General features: G+C 34.1%; 1 protein-coding gene across 1 annotated transcript in view; it reads left to right on the plus strand.

Moving 5' to 3' along the window:
- LOC114650274 (cytoplasmic tyrosine-protein kinase BMX-like) overlaps window positions 1-22,516 on the plus strand; it is a 163,186-nt gene that overhangs the window by 73,869 nt on the left and 66,801 nt on the right. Inside the window, exons 8-11 of the mRNA XM_028799805.2 lie at window positions 499-561; window positions 2,252-2,306; window positions 4,691-4,767; window positions 20,600-20,727. Coding sequence (XP_028655638.2) covers window positions 499-561; window positions 2,252-2,306; window positions 4,691-4,767; window positions 20,600-20,727 — 323 coding nt within the window. The remainder of the gene's footprint in view (window positions 1-498; window positions 562-2,251; window positions 2,307-4,690; window positions 4,768-20,599; window positions 20,728-22,516) is intronic.

Raw genomic sequence — 22,516 nt, forward strand, 5'->3', positions numbered from 1 at the left:
CACTCCCAACCAACACAGGGCGCAAGGCAGGAAACAAAGCCCAGGCAGGGCACCAGAGACTTATTTTCTTAACAAAATAATTATTTTACTTCCTTAATCAAGTAATATATTATGTAATTTTACTGAGGTTTAATATAAAGATTTGTGCAATAACTACATAATATTTGTGTCAAAACCAGGTTTTCTTTCCAGCACTTAGAATTAACATCCTATTGAGAAGCCATCTTGTACTGCCACCCTGCCAGTTCAGCACTACCACGCTACCATACTGATCTGTATTTTCCTTATTTACACATTATTTAAATCCTAAAAATTAATCAAACCTAAAAAAGAAAGTGATAGTATATTTGTTGCTTACATTATTTGTAAAATATGAGCAGTGTGTGAATTTATTGTTATTGAATTGTTATTTATGTTATTTCTGTTTGAATGTTTATTCTAGAGCTTTATTAACAAATAATGGTGTTTTTTCTAAATGCTGCATTTTTTTTGTAACAGATGTGAACATGCTGCTCCAGTTAATTCCTTCTCCATTTGCTCAGAAAAGGTTGAAGACTATGAGTAAGTCTGGCTCAGACAGCCTTTAAAGTTTGCTCAGTATAAAAGGTGCTGAAAAAAACAGACATACTGTATCATGTCCAAATAAAAGTCTGTACATATGTATATATACAGGTTATGTCTTCATATACCCATATGCAAAAATTCTAGTTTCAAATGACTGTCATTCTTTTATAAAGGCACTGTAACAAATAATGGACTATTTTGTACAGGAGGTTGGTGAGATTTGCTTATCTTCCAATCCGACAAATGGAAAATTTGCCTGGCCATATGATATCCAGAAGTCAAGTTTATTGTCATGCATACATAGTAACAGCAACAACATTTATTTCTATTCTATATTTTCATACAAAGAATATAGCTCATAGTGCATTATAAAATGTCAAAGAGGTAGTTACAAGAAAAGAAAATAGGTAATAATAATAATAAATAGGCAAACAAAATAATAAATAGTTATTTTGAAAGGTATCATTATTATTTATTGTACATCCAACCTATTCTTTTTTATCATATTACTCTAAAAAAGGCATATTTGCAATTGTAGATTATCAAAGATGTGTGTGAATTTTATTGCTAAAATTATCGTCTTTAACCCTGGAAATAGGAAAAGAAAAGGCAGAATGTACGTATTTCTTCCTTTCAAATGGAACAGTTTAAGGGAAAGCCATCTCCTTGGATAGAACATATTATAATTACAAGAAAATTAGAATTATGTGAATTTTTAAATTTAGAAACATGTATTTTTGCCATAATGCTTAACTCTGTTTTGTCATTTAATTTCTATTCCCTTAATTGTATCCTAATAAAAATAATTACAAGCAAAGCAAGCAAACACAATAGCAAACAATGAAATTTGAAAAGCTGCAGCTTAATTAGTGTTAGACCAACTAGCCTGGTCATCAGTAAATAATGACCTAAATAACCAAAACACAGAAAAGAGGAATGAAAGTAATGATATTGGTATTCAAAGTCTAAAAAATGAGACACATAATTAACCTCATGTAACATACATAAATGCTTGCTGCATTCAAGTAAAAATGTATAAAACTCGTTTTTGCAATTTCTGTATTGACACACAAATGCTGTAAACTGAGAAATAACAGCTTGCTTAATTTAGTGCAGCAACTGTTAAATTAACCCTTATGGTATCAAAGTAACTCCTAAAAGTATACAGGTGGAATGAGTGGATCCTTTGATGGATGGCACACATGTGGAGGCCACTGTGATGCTTGGATGGGGGAGAACTACGTAATCCTCCGTTACGCTAGGTGGCAGCAAGCCTTGGAAATGCTACATGTACAGACATCTGAAAGGTATGTTGGGAACTCTAGTTCCAGCCAGATTTGACAGATTCCGTGGGGGTTGCCAGTGTGTGCTGCAAGGATCCATGATCCCTAATTTGTTGTGATTCTGCTCCACCTGGAAGTACCTCCAATAGGTCCGGGTGAAAGATAAAAGAAGCCGCACTAGTGTTAAGTGCCCTCTTTCACACAATCATATTTAAAGTAACTACAGCTTCCTGTAGAATGAATCCCTTCGATTTCAAACAAACTTATGCACAATGCTACTTTTTGTGTCTCTCAAAATGAACAGTAATGATAGAAATACTTTGTGTCTAGTAATATATGTTGACAATGAAGGATTAAACCAAAGTATTCTAATCATTTAAATAGTTGTGATTTCCATCTTCCAGATGGTATGCAGGTAACCTGGCACGTGCTAAAGCAGAGAAGATTTTAAAGCTGGAGGTATGAACATAATCTATTTTTGTAGTGACTTTTGACAATATTTTACCATATGACTTTTGTTCTCTAAGTAACTTAATGTACATCGCTTTAACTTTTTGTACATCGCTTTATACTTCACGACTTTTTACACATTGTAAATACGACTCTGAAACAAAGAAAGAAAAAGTTAGGGTACTGATTTACTCATTTGGAATCGCTCTGATCCACAGTATGGCAGCTCTTTTGTGGACATCTGTACACTATGAACTCCAGGTCATGAATAACGACTACTTCTCCAGTCAGATGGTCTTTATGGATGTTTAGGAAAAAGAAGCGGGATGATGGGTGAAAGTGACATCAGGGTTCCTCGGATAAGTCCTCTTTCACTCAAGGACCAACGGAAATTGGGTTAAAGTGGTTGTTACATTCAAACATGTCCCTGTATTTTTAACCTTTCCCATCCTGCTAGGCACTCCCTATGCCTACAAATTTGTATCAATCTCACATAGAATTCGTGAAATTGTAATTTTGATTTTGAATAAATTCACTTAGTTACAGTGAATTAGGATTACAAATAATTAAGGTAAGGAACAACATTTATAATGAACTGTCTACTCGCCAAGAAGATAAAGTCATTCTAAAGTCTAAATTCAAAAGATGAAGTGAAAAAGCCAAGTTGAACAGACATTGACTAATCTTGTCTAATATTGTTTACTACCAAAATAGAAGTGAAGATTCTGGGGAAAAAATGTGCGCACTACTTCTGCAAATGCTGATTGACTTTCAATTTTTACCAATGATAAGGATATAGAGATTTTGAAATTTTAGGAGCCAAAATTCCAGATATTTTAAAAATTTTATAAATTCCTCCGACAGTCAATGCCGCATTAAAAATGAGGACATGTGCGGGAAAATGAGGACAGTTGGCAGCCCTAATCATGCATTCATACAAACATCACAGTGTGTAATACAGAGTGTTTTTTAGCAATGTGAAGTTAAATAATAAATGCAGTGTAATCAGCTCAGTCTATTGTAAGTTTATTGTTATGTGCACAAAGCATTGCCTATAATATATAATTAGCCCTGTGAAAGTTAACGCATTAATTTTTGTGATTAATATGGCCTATTTAATGCGTTAAAAAATATTGGATCCAACAGTCATTTCAATCATTTTTTACTTTGACACATCTACAGTAGGTTTCATATGCTATGCCAATTTTAGAATTAATACATTGGCCTCATTTTCTTATTACCTTCTTTTTAGCATGACTTTTAGGAAGGCATTCACATTCAGGTTGTACATGCTCAAGTAGTATTTTGTTAAAAGTTCAGGTTTAAGGTCATTGTTTTAGTTTAAACTATGCCATTATTTTTTAAATTCCTTTGTGTTGATTCTACATTAATTTTGTGATTCAGTGTGTATTTGCTTCCTGATTTATGTATTAATTTTATAATTACATGTTTTAATGTTAGATACAATTAATCACAATGAATTACATTTATGTTATTAATTGTTTTTTTAATTGATTCCTAGCCCTGATATACATATTTGATTTGTAGTCTAATAAAACATGACTTGTGTATACATGTGCTGCTGGCCCTTGTGTAGGATGTGGATTACTTCAGATGTCAGAGCACAATGACAGCTCTGCCATTTTATTAAAAATAGATGTATCTGGTAGGTTGTAACACTTTTGTTTTCATGTTTTCACCCTGGCCCCTTCACTTCTATTTTTAATAAAAATCTTCATTTTAGATCAAATTAATGTATATCATAAGATTTTGAAGAAATAACTTTGATTTGAAAATTGCTGAACGTATGCTTTAATGTAATAAATTAATTTGGTTAGTTATGCTGCATCTCATCTTGAATCCTGGTCTAGTTATCCTTTGTGACGTTTGCAAGATTGCCATGTGTCTTTGTTGCTTTTCATTTCTGTACCCCCCAGTTTCTTCTCACGTTGTAAAGATGTTTATTGTAAATCTTACCATAATTTGTAATTTTGACCTCATTATGGACTTGCGTTTCACCTAGTGATTGATCCTACCTTGTGACAGGTGCTCCAGTAATAGGTATCTCAACTTTGAATTGCAATAACTGAGTTTAAGAGCATTCTGTTGTTTTATGTAAAATGGCATCCAGATTTACTTCCACTAGAAAAAGTTTACCTTGTGGGATAGTTGGAAATAATTTTTACAGTTGTCTTAATTTGTATGTTGTTGCTGGACTTTTCATATCACCCAGAGGTCTCTCTCTCTTACTGCCCAGGGAGTGCTTTTGCTTTAACTGAACATTAGTTAATCAGTGACCTTGGGGCTTTCAAGCAACTTAATACTTGATATCGTACTGTCATTGAAGTAATGGTGTAATATTGACTAATTAGTGATGATGTTCCTGTTTGTAGGGAAAAGAAGGCACATTCATTGTAAGAGACTCAAGCCAACCAGGGACTTACACTCTGTCTGTTTTAAGCCTAAATATGTAAGTGATCATCTAGTTTATATTTATTCCAAAACTCTTGAAACTCTATAAACATTTTGTTATATATACTATGCTATGTTAAATATATGTTATATAATAAAATTATATTAAGTATGTTAAAAAAAGGTATTACTTACATTTTATTTTCTGTAAAGCCTTAAAATATATGCTGAAATAAATGCATTAAAACTGTAAAAGGTACTTCAAAGGAGCCAAAATTTAATCTGTGTACCATCCTGATAAAGAACAAAAATATTCAAAAAAGCAAAAAATAATGCTTAAATAGAAATACAGCAGAAACACACAAAAGAGAGTGATCACACGGAGAGTCCCATAAACACCAACCATAAAAAAACTAAAAACCCTAAACCATGCCTCGCTATAAAGTAAGATTTGAAACATACTTGTAACCTTCCCAAGATTTACCTGTTGCCCATCTATTCATATCAACTCATATAAGCAGTCTGGTGTGCTGCTCATTTCGTACATCTAAGCTTCTGGCCTTCTGGGACAAAGCCATTTACATTTTATTTTTGGGTTCCTTGCACTCTCAGCCTTAGCTTGTACTTTAAAGAACAATTTCTGGGCTGCCTGAATTTCACAGTAGAGTTGCAGGGATGACACTCTGGTGTCATCTAGTGCTATCTCTTGACTTAGGGTATAATGGCTGTCTGCACCCCAGCTAATTTTAATGAGGAATTATTGGAGCCTCACTCACCTTTCTTTATGGTTTGAAATGTGGAGTGCTGTGTTGATCAAATGCATAAAAACATTTGCCCAATCTGGTCTTCCTTTGATTTAATAAAAGAGATTCAGAGTCACTTGGAAAAAGATTCATTTGTGAAAATCTGGAGGTAGGAAAATAGATATCTCTAGTTTGTTGATTGATACTGGGAAAAATTACTGGATAGTTTCCTAAACTGTTCAGTTGTAATTGTAACAACTACTAACACACAAAAAATATATAAAGGAAAAAACACAAATATTTAAAATATATATATATATATACATTCTTATGTATTATGATGTTTGAGAGAGGTGAAGTGGTTCATGTTGGTCAGACATGAATATAAGAATTTAATTGTACTATGTACACATGACAATACTACTACTGCTTTTATTAACCCCAATGTTTTTTGCTAAAACTGCCCCAGGCATCCCTATGTGAATTATACGTTGAATACAAATTTAAATAATTGGGGCACTAGAGACATAGTAAAACTCATTCATGTATACAACATTTTTTCATTTAAAAATAATGATTTTTATAGAACAACTACATCATTAGTATGCATAATAAACATCGAGAGATTAACAAAGAATGGGGCAGTCCTTTAGAAAATATGTATTATTTCCAGTTTTCCTCATGTAAATGTGCTCACAGGTGGCGCAGTGGTAGTGCTGCTGCTTTGCAGTAAGGAGACTGTGGAAAATTGTGGGTTCACTTCCCGGTTCCTCCCTGTGTGGATAGAGCTTTGAGTACTGAGAAAAGCGCTATATAAATGTAATGAATTATTAGTAGGTGGAGTGGTGGCTCTGAGGCTAGGGGATCTGCACTGGCAATCGGAAGGTTGCCGGTTCTAATCCTGTAAGTGCCAATAGGGATTCTGCTCTGTTGGGCCCTTCAGCAAGGCCCTTAACCTGCAATTGCTAAGTGCTTTGAGTAGTGAAAAAAGCGCTATATAAATACAAAAAAAAGAAATAAAATAAAAAAAAATAATAAATGCCATAGATTATTAATATCATGTTGTAAATAAAAATGCGAAAAACATTGTATTTCCTACATGATTCATATATGGCAAAGTTTGTAAACATATGTACAAAAACATCAAGAAACAATAATAAATGTTTAAGAATGAAAAATAACACTCTCAGAATTCTATTAACCTAATTTAGAATCAAGGAGGAATGGAGCACCTCAGAAGCACCAGGTATTGGGCTGGAGCCAGTATAGGCTGCCAGTCATCAGAGGACCACTTATCCACAAATCCTAATGGAGCTAATTTAGAATTGCCAATTGACTTCATACTATCTTTAAAACGTAGAAGAACAACACACAGACACACATAGAAAAAATGCATTCTCCACACAGACAGGGACTTTGCTTGCGATTGGAACCCAGTATGCTGGAGCCATGAGGCAGGAGAAATAAAAACTATGGATATAAGAAAGATCCCAAGTTCCATCGTGTTAGAATGTAGAAGGCAGTACTAACAGATAGGGGTGTAAAAAAATATCGATACACTTCAGTATTGCAATATTATGTTTTTTGATAGTGCATCGATTCTCAAAAACATAGTATCAATTTTTAATTACTAGTTTACATTCAAAGATTCAAGGCACACAGTTTATTTTGCGTTTAAATCCCTGATCGCAAGATAGCAGCTGTAACAACAAAAATTGAGACAGGAAATAGCATAAGGGTTGACATATGTAGGCTTTCAATACTCAGGCGAGCGGATCTGGCAGACAACGTGGATCGTGCAGTGACAAACTGAGCTGACTAGTAACATGACAACCGATGGCTGAATCCAGAGGAGTTAGACCGGCTCCTGTGCCGTACAAAGCAGAAGTGTGGGCTCATTTTGGCTTTCACAATAAAGAAGGCACTGAGGAGATAGACAAGAGCCATGCCATCTGCAAATTGTGCCATGCAAAAATCAAACATTTGGGGAACACAACGAATCTGAGAGCACACTTAGCAAGACACCATTCTGATACACAGATAAAGGAGCAGGAAACGGCAAGCGTTAAAAAAGTGGGTCCCTCTCAACTCACTATGGAACAAGTTTACACATTGAAGTTAGCAAACAGACCTCAACTGATGCAAACAAAATAACGCAGTCAATACTCTATTTCATTTGCAAAGATATGCGCCCTCTGAGTGTTGTAAAGAATGAAGCACTCCGAAATATGGTGAATACAATAGAGCCTCATTATATCATACCCTCCCAACAACTGATCACTGACATCGCTGTGCCCAAGTTGTACGAGGAGGTAAAAATGAAGGTACTGGAATCTCTCAGCTCAACCGCAAGATATTGTTACCACAGAGAAGTGTTCTGAAAGCTGGGCATGTTGACCAGCTCATCTTCCTCCACAAAAACCTTGACATTAAAAAATAAGCACTGACATACATACAAACTGTGCAATCCAAGTTTAAGATCTGAAAATGTTCACTATCAATATATACGTATTTTCTTACATATGTTTAATATTTTCTTTAAGAATCCTGCAAGCACTTTTAATTTTCATTGATAAAGGCAGATGTAGTTACATTTTTAAGATTTCAGAAAATATAGTGTTATGATGTTGGATGTTACAAGGACAATGCATTTTCTTTTATTAACCACTTGAGACTGAAAAATTAAAAAATGGCCTACATACAATAGAATGTGAACCTTTAAAGCAGAATTTAATATATGTACAGTATATATACATATACTGTCTGAATTTATATGTAATACTGTTTGCTTTTTTTTTAATTTACTCAATTTGTTTACCTAAAGAATCCTGCAAGCACTTTTATTTTTTACTGATATACTGTAAACAAATGTTAATTCCTTTGTTCAGATTACAGTGCTATGATGTCATGCATTTTAAACTGCTTGAAACATAGTGTGGCATGCTGTGAACCTTTAAAGCAGGATCAAACAGTACGGTGATTTTTTAGTGATATAGGAACATGTTAATTCCTTTCCTCAGATTGCACAAAAGGTATTGCTATGATGTCTAAAGTTATAAGGACTGTGATAAATGCAGTTGCAGATCCCACTGTTCTGATTGCATAAAAAAATTATTATTTTTTTTTAACTGTTAACTTTTTTAACTTTTAAGTTTTTAATTTTTTTATGCATATCGTGGTGTGTTCTTCATACTATGATAGTTTTCTTAAAATTAGATTTTAAATTTTTTTTAATATATCACCTTGCTTATAATATTGCAATATATCGCAACATATTGAATCATAACCCCTGTATTATGATATGTATTGTATTGCAAAATTCTTGCCAATACACAGCCCTACTAACAGATGTAATGTGTACAGAAAAGATGTTGTCAAAAGTGCACAATCCTTCTTACTGTTGGGAAAAATTAAATACCTGTTTGGCTGCACTATTTGTATGAATAGAAACGTTTTTACTTGAATATGTAGTAAATCTCTTTTTGGTCTTTTGCAAACTTTTTTTCCTGTTAAAATATTTTATTAGATATGATAAATATAATACTTAAGCGTTGATATCTACTACCATGTTTTTTTTCTATTATTCACAAGTAAAAAAATATAGGGAGATATTTTTGTAGGAGTTTATGTGTATATGTTTATTTTGAACTCTATCCCACTTAAAAATCCATATACAGTACCTCCTTAAACAAAGGTGGATATTCTGTGTGTAAGCTCCTAAACAAACTTACGGGAATGCAGTTAAACGTTCAAGTGGCATTAATTGCCACTTACAGTACTGAGAGCCCTCTTAGTCCAAAGATGCAGAGGATGCGACCTGTTGCCTAACTTGCAGATGTATAATGCACAAAATTTCTGTTTAAATTTCTTCCACTAGTTATTATATAAAATAAATAAATGCTTTGTAAAGTCACTTATATAATATTTAATTTGGATGTAGTCAATGTTCATTGTGTGCAACTAGGCATTTCTATGCCACATTTCTTCTGTTGTGAGAATGTTATGTAAAACTGAATGATATCTGATTTACATTTAGACCTTAAGTAGATAAAGGACCTGTCTACAAAAGTGTTATTCTTATTTAAAAAAATAATGGGACCAACTTAATATCTCCTTGTAAGGTCCTTACCAATAAATCACAGCCTATTGTTAACAATTCACAATAGGCTGAAAACTCTGCAACAAGAATTTTCATTAGGTCATTTTTAGCTTACTTTATGTTGTCTTTGTATCCAGGATATTGCCTTCTACATAACTATATTATTAAAAGTGATCAACCTACAGGGTGGTCCAGATCTAATTATGCAATTTTCATTACGCTATAACTTAAGTTTATTACATAGAGAATTCACAAAAAATTCTGATAGATGGCAGCACCTGCCCTGCATTCATTTATTACATGATATTTTGAACAATTCTTTTGTCTTGCATTGTTTTCCTGTATTGTATTAAAAGTTGCATAATTAGATCTGGACCACCCTATAAATAATTCCACAGTAAGAGCATATATTAAGTTAAAATATAGTACTTTATTTCATCGGTTTGATAGTAAATGGTAAATTTTTTTTTTTTTTCTTACAATCAACCAGCCTTTTTCTGAACCGTCCAATGTTGGATCTTGGCAAGCTGGAGCCTGCCATGACAAACTCAGGCTCAAAACATCATTGTAGAACCCAATTTTGAGTTGATAATTGCGCAAACATTTACGCCATCGAGAACTCAGAGAACACGGAGCAAGCATGTAAATTCTGAAAAGACGGCAATCAGGCTGGAAATGAATTTCAGGCTACTAGTACCATGAGACAGAAGCATTAACCACAGAGTCACCATTCCACCCCTTCACATAAATACAATGTCTAGAACATGATAAAAGTGGCAGAGCTTCATTGGTATGTTCATCCTTCTACACAACTATCAGTTTTCTGAAATGTCTTTGATAATTAAAAGAATGCAGGAAACTAGCACCAATCCCAGCAGCATTCACCTTAATAAAAGGATAAGTTTCTGTGTGTCTGTCTGCATGACTGTCTTGTTACTATGTTGCTGTCATTCAAATAGATGGCGCATCATAAACATTTTTAGTAGTACAATTGATTGAATTTGTCACTCCAATAGATGGCAGATCACAAACATTACCACTGCTTTTATGAATCCCTTACCAAGTGGCATATAACAGAGTCAAATGCATTGCATAGTGCACTGCAAATATTAACATTGAGGTCTATATTGGTTATTTAGATTTTAATCCATCTTAAAAAGGTAGCACAACTATCCCTTAATAAAAGGATAAGTTTCTGTGTGTCTGTCCATTTGCGATGTCTCTGCCATTCCACCAGATGAACATCACAAACATTTTGAGTAATAAAATGCATTGCATTTGTCATTCCAAAAGATGGCTCATCACAAACATGAGCACTGCTTTTACAAATTCCATACTAATGGCATATAACAGAGACTAGTGTTAATGCTAAGGTCTACGTTATTACTTAGAGTTCAACCCATCTTAGACTTGTAGCACACCTAATAGGGTATAAGGCATAAAGCAGCTCATCAGTTCATCACAGGATATGTAACCTCTTTCACTCTCACACTGGTTGGTTTCAGAGCCATAAGTCAACCTAATATGCACATTTGTTGGGAAGGAGGATTGAAAGACTCAAAAACATGGGCAGAACCTGCAGACTCCACACAGAATAATTGTATCCATTGCCTGCCAATGAAAGACAGCATCTTTTATAGATATAACATTATACATAATGAAAGAGAAAATGTTATTTTACTTTGGCCACAGTAGGTACCCTTTCTTGGCTATTTGTTTAGCTCCCTATGATTCCAAGTTGGGTTGAATAAGTTCCTTAAATAATGGGAAATATTTCCTGCTGAATATTGAGTATCTTTGTCTTTTATTGCTATTTTCATCACTTTATAAAGCACTTTACATTATTTAGCACTGTAAATTGTGTTGGAAAAAATAATCCACCTTAATAAAAGGATCCGTGTCTGTATGTCTGTCTGGTTGCTATGTCTCCGTCTCTCCAAAAGATGGTGCATCACAAATATTTTTAGTAATAAAATGCATTGCATTTTTCATTCCAGCAGATGGCACATCACAAACATTAACACTGCTTTTACAACTTCATAACAGAGACATATGCATTACGGGGTGCACTGCAAATATCAACACCTAGGTCTACATTGATAATCTATTCTTAAAGAAAAGCACACTTGTTTCGTTATACCTTTGTAAAAGTATTTATTTTATACTCCAGTAATCACCTGAGTGATATCAAATCTGTCTCCGCCTCTCTCATGCATGGATGTGTGTGTGCATGCATGAGAGAGGCTATGTCATTTGAACATGTTATTTTTTCCGATCTTGCCCAATCTCCACATTATGGTGCATGGTACAGGGAATGCAGACAGACTTCTTCTTGGGAGCATACACCGTCAGCATGGCACTGCCAGATCTAAACACTAGTGTGGAGCATTGCTCACATATTGAAGTGAGTTTAGCTGCAGGTGGAAGTTCCCGTCCCACTTTATGGTGTCAAGCAGAGTTGTGTTTCAGTGCAGCAGTTTATTAGCCAGCAAAGGTGACATGAAGAAGTTGTCTCTTGTTATGGTTGTCTAGAAATGGCTTTATGACCACAGTCTCGGAAAGTCTTTCTCCTGTGGGATGACTGGGATTTTTTCCTAAATAAGGAGTAGCATTGCACATGCACATGCCAATCAGTCATTTTTCACACGTTCTGCAATGGGTGTCTTTGTTGTCAAAGTGCAAATGCCGCATGATAGTCTGATAGTGATCACAGGGCATTGTACCTTTGATTCCCGGTACAACAAATAGTTCTGAACAGGCATCAGCCACAGCACCATCTGTGGTCATCACTGCTCTTGTGAATAGAATGGAGATAAACGCTATCAACTCGGAAAGGAAGAGGCAAGATTGTTGTACCACATGAACATGACTGAGAGAATAGAACTGAAAAAAAAGAAAAATACTTTTACAAGTAGCAAAAATCTGCAACAGGTGTTAGACTCAAATCAAATGTATGTTTTTATTATATAATAGTAATAATAATAGCAGCTCACTACTCTAAATGGAAAATGCAGGAAAGACCCAAGTTCGAACCCGCAGTCTCTTGATTTAGAGGCAGTCACTCTTACCTCTAACCCACCCATGAAACTGATAAATTAGGTTTCGGTTTTTACATATTAACAGTAACATGTAAATTGAATAATTTCTTTTTCTTCGCTTATATACTTGAATAAAGGCGCCCTTATTTTGTTATACCTTTTGTGAAAATATTTGATATTTGAACTTCAGCCTTCACACATTATACATTTCATGTCAACATTTTATTAATTTTTACTATAACGTGGAAAAATTTTCTGTTTTAGTTATATGTTCAACATTTCTTGCCTCGCATTTCCTGTCATCCTACATTTACCTAGATTGTTGTAGACACGGAACACGCATGAAATGCATGTTTTCCAAATAAACATATATTATTTACCCTATACAATTCCTGGCACCTCACACCCAGATTTGAGCTGAGAGAACTTCAGCTGTGTCAGTGGGGTTGGGGGGGCGGGGGGAATGGGTGTTATTGCAGGCTGCTTGTGCTAATTGACACATTTGCAATACAAAGACGCTGATGGAGAGGTGCAAAGGAATTTAAGGTGGCCTGGGATTATGACTCATTTCATAGGCTTCAGGGATTTTAGTGTTAAGGACTAACATACAGTATAAACGAAGTAGAAATGGTAAAGGATGAAATTAAAAAGTATAGTTAGTAATTGAGTATTGATGGAATATGAAAGAAATAAACATTTTAGAAAGCTGTCTGCTACACATCCCAAGAGGCATGTAATTCTGAACCTGCTTCAGCCTGTTATTTCCACTGAAACTTGCATCCACTCATTTCTGTTTTCCCAGCCAGTCACGCAAAGTGTACTGCAAGTCACCCTGACTCACATTCCAACAACTGCCTTAGGTCATCAGAGCTAGTCTTGAGGAGAAAAGATGATAAATAATTCACATGGATAAATGGACCACACAGAGGCAATGTGTGAACTTCTCATATCCACGGGTCAGGTTGGAAGTTCAATTCATAAAAGCTATGAGTCAAAGGTAATAACTGCTGCATCACTGTGCTAGCCATAAGTGTAACACAGAGGTGAAGTATAATATACTTGCACATACAGAGTTACACAGTATATAAAGAAATAATCCACAGTGGCATGCTAAAGGCCATGAAACTCCATACAGACAGTAACCATTTTAGGATTTAAATCCAGTCTCGCATCCTGTGCCTCTTTGTTGTGTATGGAACAGACTTTTTCTTTTAAACAAACTATTTCAAAAAGTTGCAACCTGTACTACAAATGTTTAAAATCACAGCACAGTGTTTTGAAAAAGATTTTGTAGTTTTATTTTGTTATTGACAGAATTTAAATTGAGTATTTTTCCCATCTGCTCATTGTCTTACCCATTTAGTCTAATGCAACATGAACATTTTTCTTCCGAATTAAACTGTTAAAGTATATTGAGTATAATATAACAAGACAACAGCTTTTCATTAGTTTCAGCTATTCCCTTTTACTTTTGCTTACAAATAATAGAGTAGCAAGTGAATAATCTTTAAAGTGTTAAGTGTTATGAGACCACTTTTGGAGAAATGACACTTGAAAAAGCCACAAAAAAAAAATTAAAATAGAAAATAATAAGTAACAGTTCCTGAAATCAGATGAGTCCCTGTTGCAAGTCTACTCTTTTTTTCTAATAATAGTGCTGCTATACAGCACTTTCAAGTGCTACAACCAAAAGAAAGATGTAATCAATATAAAATGGGTATAAAGGGCAGTGTATATCAGTAATTGCTGTGTGCAACTACATATTTTAAATACGTTTATATGCTCTTAACCCCCTGGTAATGTTTTACCTTCAGTTACCTAAAAAGATTCAATTCAATTCAAGTAATTTTTGTGTAGGTTTCTTCAATGATTACAGACTTAGACATACTGGATTTACAGCTACTGAGTTAGCATGGTAGGATTCAGCACGAGTCAAATGCAAAATAAAATAATTTTCACATTCCAGTAAAGTTTGCTTTAAACATGTTTAGTGAAAATTTAAAAGGCAAGGCAGATCACAGACTGAACTGGTGTCTAGGCAGAATGACATGAAATAATTATAATATTCCATTTACAACTTACCTTGTAAAGGATATAGTAGAACCTTCGATTAATTATGACATAATATATAGGCAAACAGTTTAGCAAAACTAGGAAAATACTTCTATCAATTTAACCTTACCTAACTAACTAACAAATGGCTTTTACAATCAGTAATCAATTAAACCATACAACATGCATATAACTGGGATGCAACTAACAATTATTTTCACAATCGATTAATTTGTCAATTAACTGATTAGTTGAATTGTAAAAAAATTCATTTGAAATTAAACACAAACTGCATGAAATGGAACCTTCAACAAATAAACGGATTTGAATAAAATTTTCAGATATTTATTTTTTTAAACGAACTACTTGTAGATATTTTAAACACAATATAGGTTTTTATACAACATTTGTATAATAATATATTGAAAATAAATAGAAATAAAGCACTTAAGAGTACTTCTGGCTCTGGATGTGCAATGAAAATACACACAATATTTCCTTAAAAGCACAACTGTTTTCTATAAATTAACTAAACTCACAATTTGGCTTATGCAATCAGAATCACATTAAACTAAATTTGTGTGAAACTCAGTTCTTTCTTTGCTTTGTAATATGCTTATATGAGTTTATTTTAACTGAAAGGTCATATATTTTTGCATCATCATTTGTTTTTTTGGGTCTGGAAACCTTTTAGCACCGCAGATTCTTTGGCATATTTGCTTGCAGCCAACAGCCTGTCGCAGTCTGCCACATGTCATTTGCTGTCACATTTTAAAACTTGTTCCTGCCATAAAGTCTCTTTACTGGCTACTCTAGGCTTGCTGCAGCAGCACTTGCACATTATTGTGTCTTCTTCCAGACTGTATAAAAGCCATTTAAAGACTGACAGCCAGCGTCTGGAACTGCCTTTTGACTCGGAATGAACGATAAGTATTTCAGTCGTGGTTGATGTGCTGTGGGATTCACCGCAGCACTCTTGACGAGAATGGGATTTCCTTTGCATACGAGACTGAAAAGGAAAAAAAAATTCTTCACAATTTTTTATAAAGACACATGTGAATGCAAGCGTATAGTTCAGCATTGTAATTTAACGGAGTGGCCATGTTAAAAAAAGTAAAAATCTGAATGTTTACTATCTAGAGGCTAAGGGCACGTTTTTTATTTGCCTATCATAAAACTCTGTTGCATATGCTAGTGTTTTATTTGCATTGTAGGGTGCTGAACTATGACTCAAATTATTCCTCACTTCAAACCAGTAGTCATGTCATTATGCCTAGTCTAGCAAACATTGTGTTCATAGATCTGAACACAATCAGATCACAGATTCACATAACACTGAAGGTAACCTTCAAATTACAGTGATGACAGCGAGGCATACTCCTCCACAGACCCCGTAACAGTATGTTTTCTGTTAAAATGTTTATGCATCATCATTGTGCTCTTGTGCCATAGGATGTCAGACGTACACATTTTGCAACTCACAACCTTTTTTTTCTGCATTCAGAGTAAAGTTTTCCCAAACTCTAAAAGTTTTAGGTTGTAGTCTCTCTTCTGGCATTTGCATACCATTTGCCATTTTTCAAATGAATGAAGTAATAACGCAATTGCACAGCACAACATACCCCCCCTAATGATGTAACCTAATCTAACTTAAACTAATCGATGACAATGATCATTGCCGTTTTTAATAATCAGTTATTATTGATAATGACAATTAGTTGTTGCAGCCCTACATATAACAGAATGAATTTCAATGACTTGAATAAATAAATATATTATGACAATATAAAGGCCTAAAAGTTAGCATTGAGATGCAGGCAACAGAGGATAGAGTAGAGTAAAACAAAATGTCTAGTTAACAACATTTCTGGAGAGAATATACCTCTGTAGAGTCAAAGAGGAGGTAATATCACAATTTTGATAGCCTATGTGAATTATCTGCTTCTCCTTCCTAGTTATTATATAAGGTCATAGGATCCATGCTAAAAATCTAATAAGAAGCAGAAGCATTCATTAATTAGTGAATGCTAGACTAAAATAGTAAGTCTTCAGCTGGAATCTGAGAATGATGGGGCATGTCTTTCATAAGGAGGCAGAATATTCCAAGGTTTTGAGGAATTGCACATAAAGGTTTGACTTCCCAAAGTATAGCAGTTTTACTATTTTTACCCATGGGAACTTTAAAAAACCACTGTCTCAAGATCATAATGTACTCTCAAGTATGCGTTGATGAGTTCTATTACATAAATATGGCTAAGCCATTTAAATCCTGATTTGTAAGTAGAAGGATTTTGAAGTAAGCCCTAAACGTGACAAGAAGCCATTGTAAATACGTAAGGACCAGTATAGTATATTCTCCTCATAATCTTCAATATTCATAATATTCAACCTCATAATCTTATAAAAAAACCCTTGCAATAGCATTTCAAATTAAACAAAAGCAGCAAATAGAATGCTTTGAGCAGCCTGTGATTAATGCATTGCAGTAGTCGGTTATTAAAGAGTCTTTGTTCTCTTATATTTTATCAACATTTTTAACTGGAAAAAGCATGTTTTCGATTATGTGGTAGTGTGTATGCTTGAAGACAGACATGCTTCATAAATAATAATAAAAATAAACTGAGTGACTATTGTACTCATTTAGGTAAACTAATGGTGAGGCCTACTGAGTTAAAAAGTGACAGTACCTTTTCTGTCACGTTCTCACTAAATAATAACTTTTTAGTTGCATTTGCAAATAATGCAAAAAACACCTAATATCACTGTCATGTCTGTCTGACCACAAGAAACAACCAATATTGTTCATGTTTGCCACACTTGTTCTTCAAGAAAATGTGTCAGGAGAGTCCCATTTTCATTGAGATATATAATCTGTTGAACATTTTTTGAAATTTCAAAGGTTTGCATGATGTTAAGGGGTAAGCGTAATGATATGCAGGTGAATAAGCCCATCGTGTACTTCATAATGGACTGTCTGGGCAGTAGACCGTAATTTTTGTGTCTCCTATATGGAAGTGAGCAACACTGGAAAACCACAAGAAACAGTCCTGTCTAATTTTCTATTTACTGTCTATAACATCAGGTCATGTCGTGTGAAATGGTGTCTTCTAAATGCAAACAAAACAGAAATGTTACTTTCAGTTGTAAAACACAGCTAAAGTAAATGAACATAGTGATTTTACTGTAGTAGAACTGTAATTATTTATTCCATCCTACCTTTTATTTTATAAAGGCTGTCTAAAAAACTGATTAGAAGAAAATGTGAATTGAAAATAAGAGGAAATTACTCATCAAATTTTATACAATACAATACAATACAATACAATTTATTTTTGTATATTCCAAAATCACACAAGAAGTGCCACAATGGGCTTTAACAGGCCCTGGCCATTGACAGCTCCCAGCCTTGACTCTCTAAGAAGACAGGAAAAAACACCCCCAAAAAAACCCTTGTAGGGAAAAAATGGAAGAAACCTCGGGAAAGGCGGTTCAAAGAGAGACCCCTTTCCAGGTAGGTTGGGCATGCAGTGGGTGTCAAAAAAAAAGGGGGTCAATACAATACAATATACAGCATTTTAAAATTTCATGTGAGGATACAATGAACTGGAAAAAAAGAGATCATCAGCATTTCTGTATTCCAGATACAAAAATGTTTCTTTCTTGTGCCATGCAGCAAGCTGAATTTGTGCTACTTTTGTTATTTTTAAAGGTTAAAGTTTTTTTAACAAAACATTTCAAACATTCTTTAATTAGGGCATCTGTAGACCTTCTTAGTGAGATTTTAATTAGTTAACTACTGCTGGCTTAAAATGTGGTCCCAAAAGGTACCAGTTTTTCTAATAATAATACTTTGAATGATAAAGATGGACTAAACCTAATTTGACTCACCACAGTTTAATGCGATATTCTATGTGTCCATCATCATTCCATGTGGTGTTTATCATCTATATATATAAAATTCTTTTCACGTTTGAAACAGAAATTACGTATAACCACATGATATGGAAATTATGTATGAAACGGAAATTACATATGACCACACGATATGGAAATTACCTATGACCACAGAACATATTATAACACAGGAACTAGCCAGGCGCATTCTGACAGAGAAGTTTTATTTATTTGTCCATGTGACTGTCGCTGAAACTGCCACATTGTAACTTTTTTTTAGTTGGTAGTACTTGATAGTAGAAGAGATGAGGAAAACAGCTTTGCGTCTTTCTACTTTTTAACTGCGCCGAGCTGTAAACAATGTGAAGACAAGACTGCCTTCAGCTGCGAGGGGTCGTGAGAACAAAGTGGATGCTGGGAGGTGTGGAATGTCGGGCTGCTCCGCCGAGTCGAGAGCTTCACAGTTTCGGGCAGCGTCCTCTCTTCTCGCACTGTTTGTGACACTTCAAGTCCCCCGTCGGCTCCTGGGAGAGTGGAAATCTTTGCGAATGAGTGTAATCAGCACCATCGAAGCAGGACTCTGTTTGTAAATTGCCCTGCACAAACTACTTACTGTCCCTTAAGGTAAGTTCGGGTCACTAAAACCCCACAACATTCAAGGTTGCTTTTGTGATTAATTATTTTAACAAGTAAATCACAGGCATGTAGTGCAAGGTTGTCAGGCAAAAATTTGGACGATCACATAGAAAATGTAATTTCTATACCACAGCGGTCGTGTAGCGCCTTTCACAAGGGATCTACTACTTACCTGTTGTGTTATAGCGCCTTTAAAATGTAGTTTACCTGAAACCACTCCAGTAGTGCTCAATGTATCTTTACTTCTTAAATGTTAATGTTTTACTGTTGAATAACTTTTAGACTACATTTTATTTTTTTCCCTTGCACTCAGTGAGCGAAGCCACTGGGTAATCAACTAGTGTTCAATAAGATGTTTAACTGATGAGTAAGTCAGTTGGTTTTCTTGTAATGTCTTAGTCTTACATTGCTCTGTTGATAAACCAAATGGCACTTCTCGACAAAAAAATGTGAATTTAATTGGATGAGCACCACCATGTTGGTTTTGAAATATTTTTGTGGTTCCAGACTTTGACCAGTTACACAAAAAATGAGAGTTACACGTTTTGCTTAGGGTAAATAATATGTGTTTTTATAACAGCTTATAAGCAAGGTCACATTTTACATATGTCTGTTCTGATTTTCATCTGCATATGTGTATTAGGTCCTGGGTGAGTTCGAATGCAAGTGTGTGTATTTGCGTGTGTCTGTGAGTGAGTGGAGCCAGTGATGGACTGGTGCCTGGCTCAGTGCTTGTTCATACATTGTGTCCAGTACTGCCAGTATAGGTTCTGGCCCTGTGACCCAAGTTTCACAATATTATTAATATGATATTAGCTATTAGAAAAGGCTATTTTGCTGTTTATTTTGTTTTTGTATATTTAATCAGAATTATATATGAAACTTGTATAAACCTTAATTTTCAGAAACATTTTAGTGAATTAGAATGAAGTTTTGATATTACAATTTAAATAAAAGTTTTTGATTTCTATAATATGTTCTTTAGAAAGGATTAATATTCTTTATTTGAAAATCCTGGGTAGTGTAGTAGATAGCACTGTCACCTCACAGATTCATCATTCTCTGTCTGTATCCTGCACCTGGTTATTGCCCAAGTGGATTTTGCAGTGTCTGCTTGTGATCTACTCCTGGTACTCCTGCTTTCCTCCCACATCTTCAAAGACATGCAGGTTAGGCTAATTTTCAGTTTCAAACTGAAGTGTCCATGGTTTTTTCCTGTCATATTTCCTGTGCTGCTAAAGTAGGCTCCAGCCTCATCAACCCTGCACTGGATTAAGCAGATTATTAGCCTGTTAATGTGTACTTATTTTAAGTATAAAAAATAATTGCAACAGTTCATGCCAATCTTTTTATTTTTTATAATATATACATATATATATACAGTATATGTATGAAATTAATGTTAACGATTTGAATTTTCTTTCACAGTGATAAAAATGGATCTGTTTGCCATTATCGAATTAATATTACACCTGATGAAAACTATTACGTAGCAGAGAACTATGTGTTTGACTCAATACCTAAAATGATCCAGTATCATAGCCACAATTCAGGAGGTCAGTAAATTTTCCCTTTAATTTAATTGTTTTCCTCAGGATTATAAAGAAAAGTATTCTAAAATGTTTATGTACACTACTAACACAACTAGCACAACTTTTTTATCAAAAATTTTGTCCATGTCATTATTTTCTTAACACTAGAATTACCAGAGCCTACGAGAAAACTCATAAATCCGGTCCAACTTAAATCCATTCACACCTCTCCATCAGCGTCTTTTGTCCTGTAAATGTGCCGATTAAGACAAGCAGCAAGCAGCCTGCTATTCTTTCCCCCACCGTCGCAGAACGTTCACTAAGTTCTCCCAGCTCATGCCTTTTTGATTATCTGGAGTGAACTGCTGGAGTTTTAGAGTGGAAATAATAGATCGTTATTTGGAACACATGCATTTCATATATTTTCTGTTTCTACAGTAATCTGTGTAAACACATTGTTAAAACAGAAACTTTTTCATATTTTAGTAATAAATGTTAAAAAATGTAGGCATAAACTATAGAATGTGTGAAGCCTGAAGTCCAAAGATCAAATAAACACTTTCACAAAAGGTTCAAGGATGATACAACAGCTTCCATGGTGTAGCGGTAAGAGTTGCTGACTTGTAATCAAGGGGCCACTGCTTTGATCCCCACTGCCTCCTATATTTGCCGTTTTCTGTAGTGAGCTGCTTTTATTGTTAATATTATACAGTATACACATACGTTTGGTTTGCGTCTGTAACAGACCGTGTACATTTATAGTACTGTACTTGTAAAAGTTACCTTTTTTTCACTTTTATTCTCTCACTCACGATCACAATACATACTACGGCCCTAGGGATCTGATGCTGTTAGTTTTTATTTGAAACTGAGAATAACTGTAGATGTGAGTGGTGTTTTGAGGCAATGGAACTGGACATTCTCTGATCTGGAGGGATAAAAGCTGACACACAAACGCTGGTGAATCTGCCTTCTTTGTATCTCAATGTCACTTGATTTTTTTTATTCAGTTTTATTGAGTGTTCCTGCTCACGCACAATTAGTATGCACCTTATGGTGTATATGATGTCAAAAAAAAAAAAAAAACACAGACGTAGGTATATATGATATTTTGAAGAAATCATTTTAGATTGGATTTAAGGTATGCCGGATTTACGAGTTTTCTCATAGGCTCTGGTAATTCTAGTGTTAAATGTTTTAAATATATTTAGTATGCCATTTGTGGTTTAGAATGTTTAAAAGATATGTCTTGCTTTACATTTTTTTTGTAAATGTTGCCATTATTAAATTATTATTATTTAACACTATAAATATAACCAAATTAAAATATTGATATTTTAATAGATTAAAGATTACACAAAAATTGACATATAAATTAACTAAGTCATCCTGATTTGAATTCAATTTATGCACTGATGCAGCACTTCTCTGGGTGAAGGTAAAAAGAAAAGTGTACTTTTTATAACTAAGAGAATGTACTCTTATAAAGCATATTTTATTTTTTCATTTTACCTTATATTAAAATAGTTTCGTTAGATTATATTATATATTAGATTATATTAAAACAGTAATAATATCATTGAGTACATTTCATTTTATCAGTCAGTTTTACGTAACTTTTTAATATACAGAAAATGGAAATCACATAAAATTAATAATATACAATCAAAATTAAAAAAATAGAGTGACTGGCAATCCTTTTTCTTTTATTTTACTTTTCTTTAAGTTTTAATCTTCTTCACTTTAAGTGCTTTGTATTTTTTTGCATTAAAATGTTTGAAAATTCACTTTAAAAATATACACTGCAAAAAAA

This window comes from Erpetoichthys calabaricus, chromosome 4, assembly GCF_900747795.2.
Source record: "Erpetoichthys calabaricus chromosome 4, fErpCal1.3, whole genome shotgun sequence".
Lineage (NCBI taxonomy): Eukaryota > Metazoa > Chordata > Cladistia > Polypteriformes > Polypteridae > Erpetoichthys > Erpetoichthys calabaricus.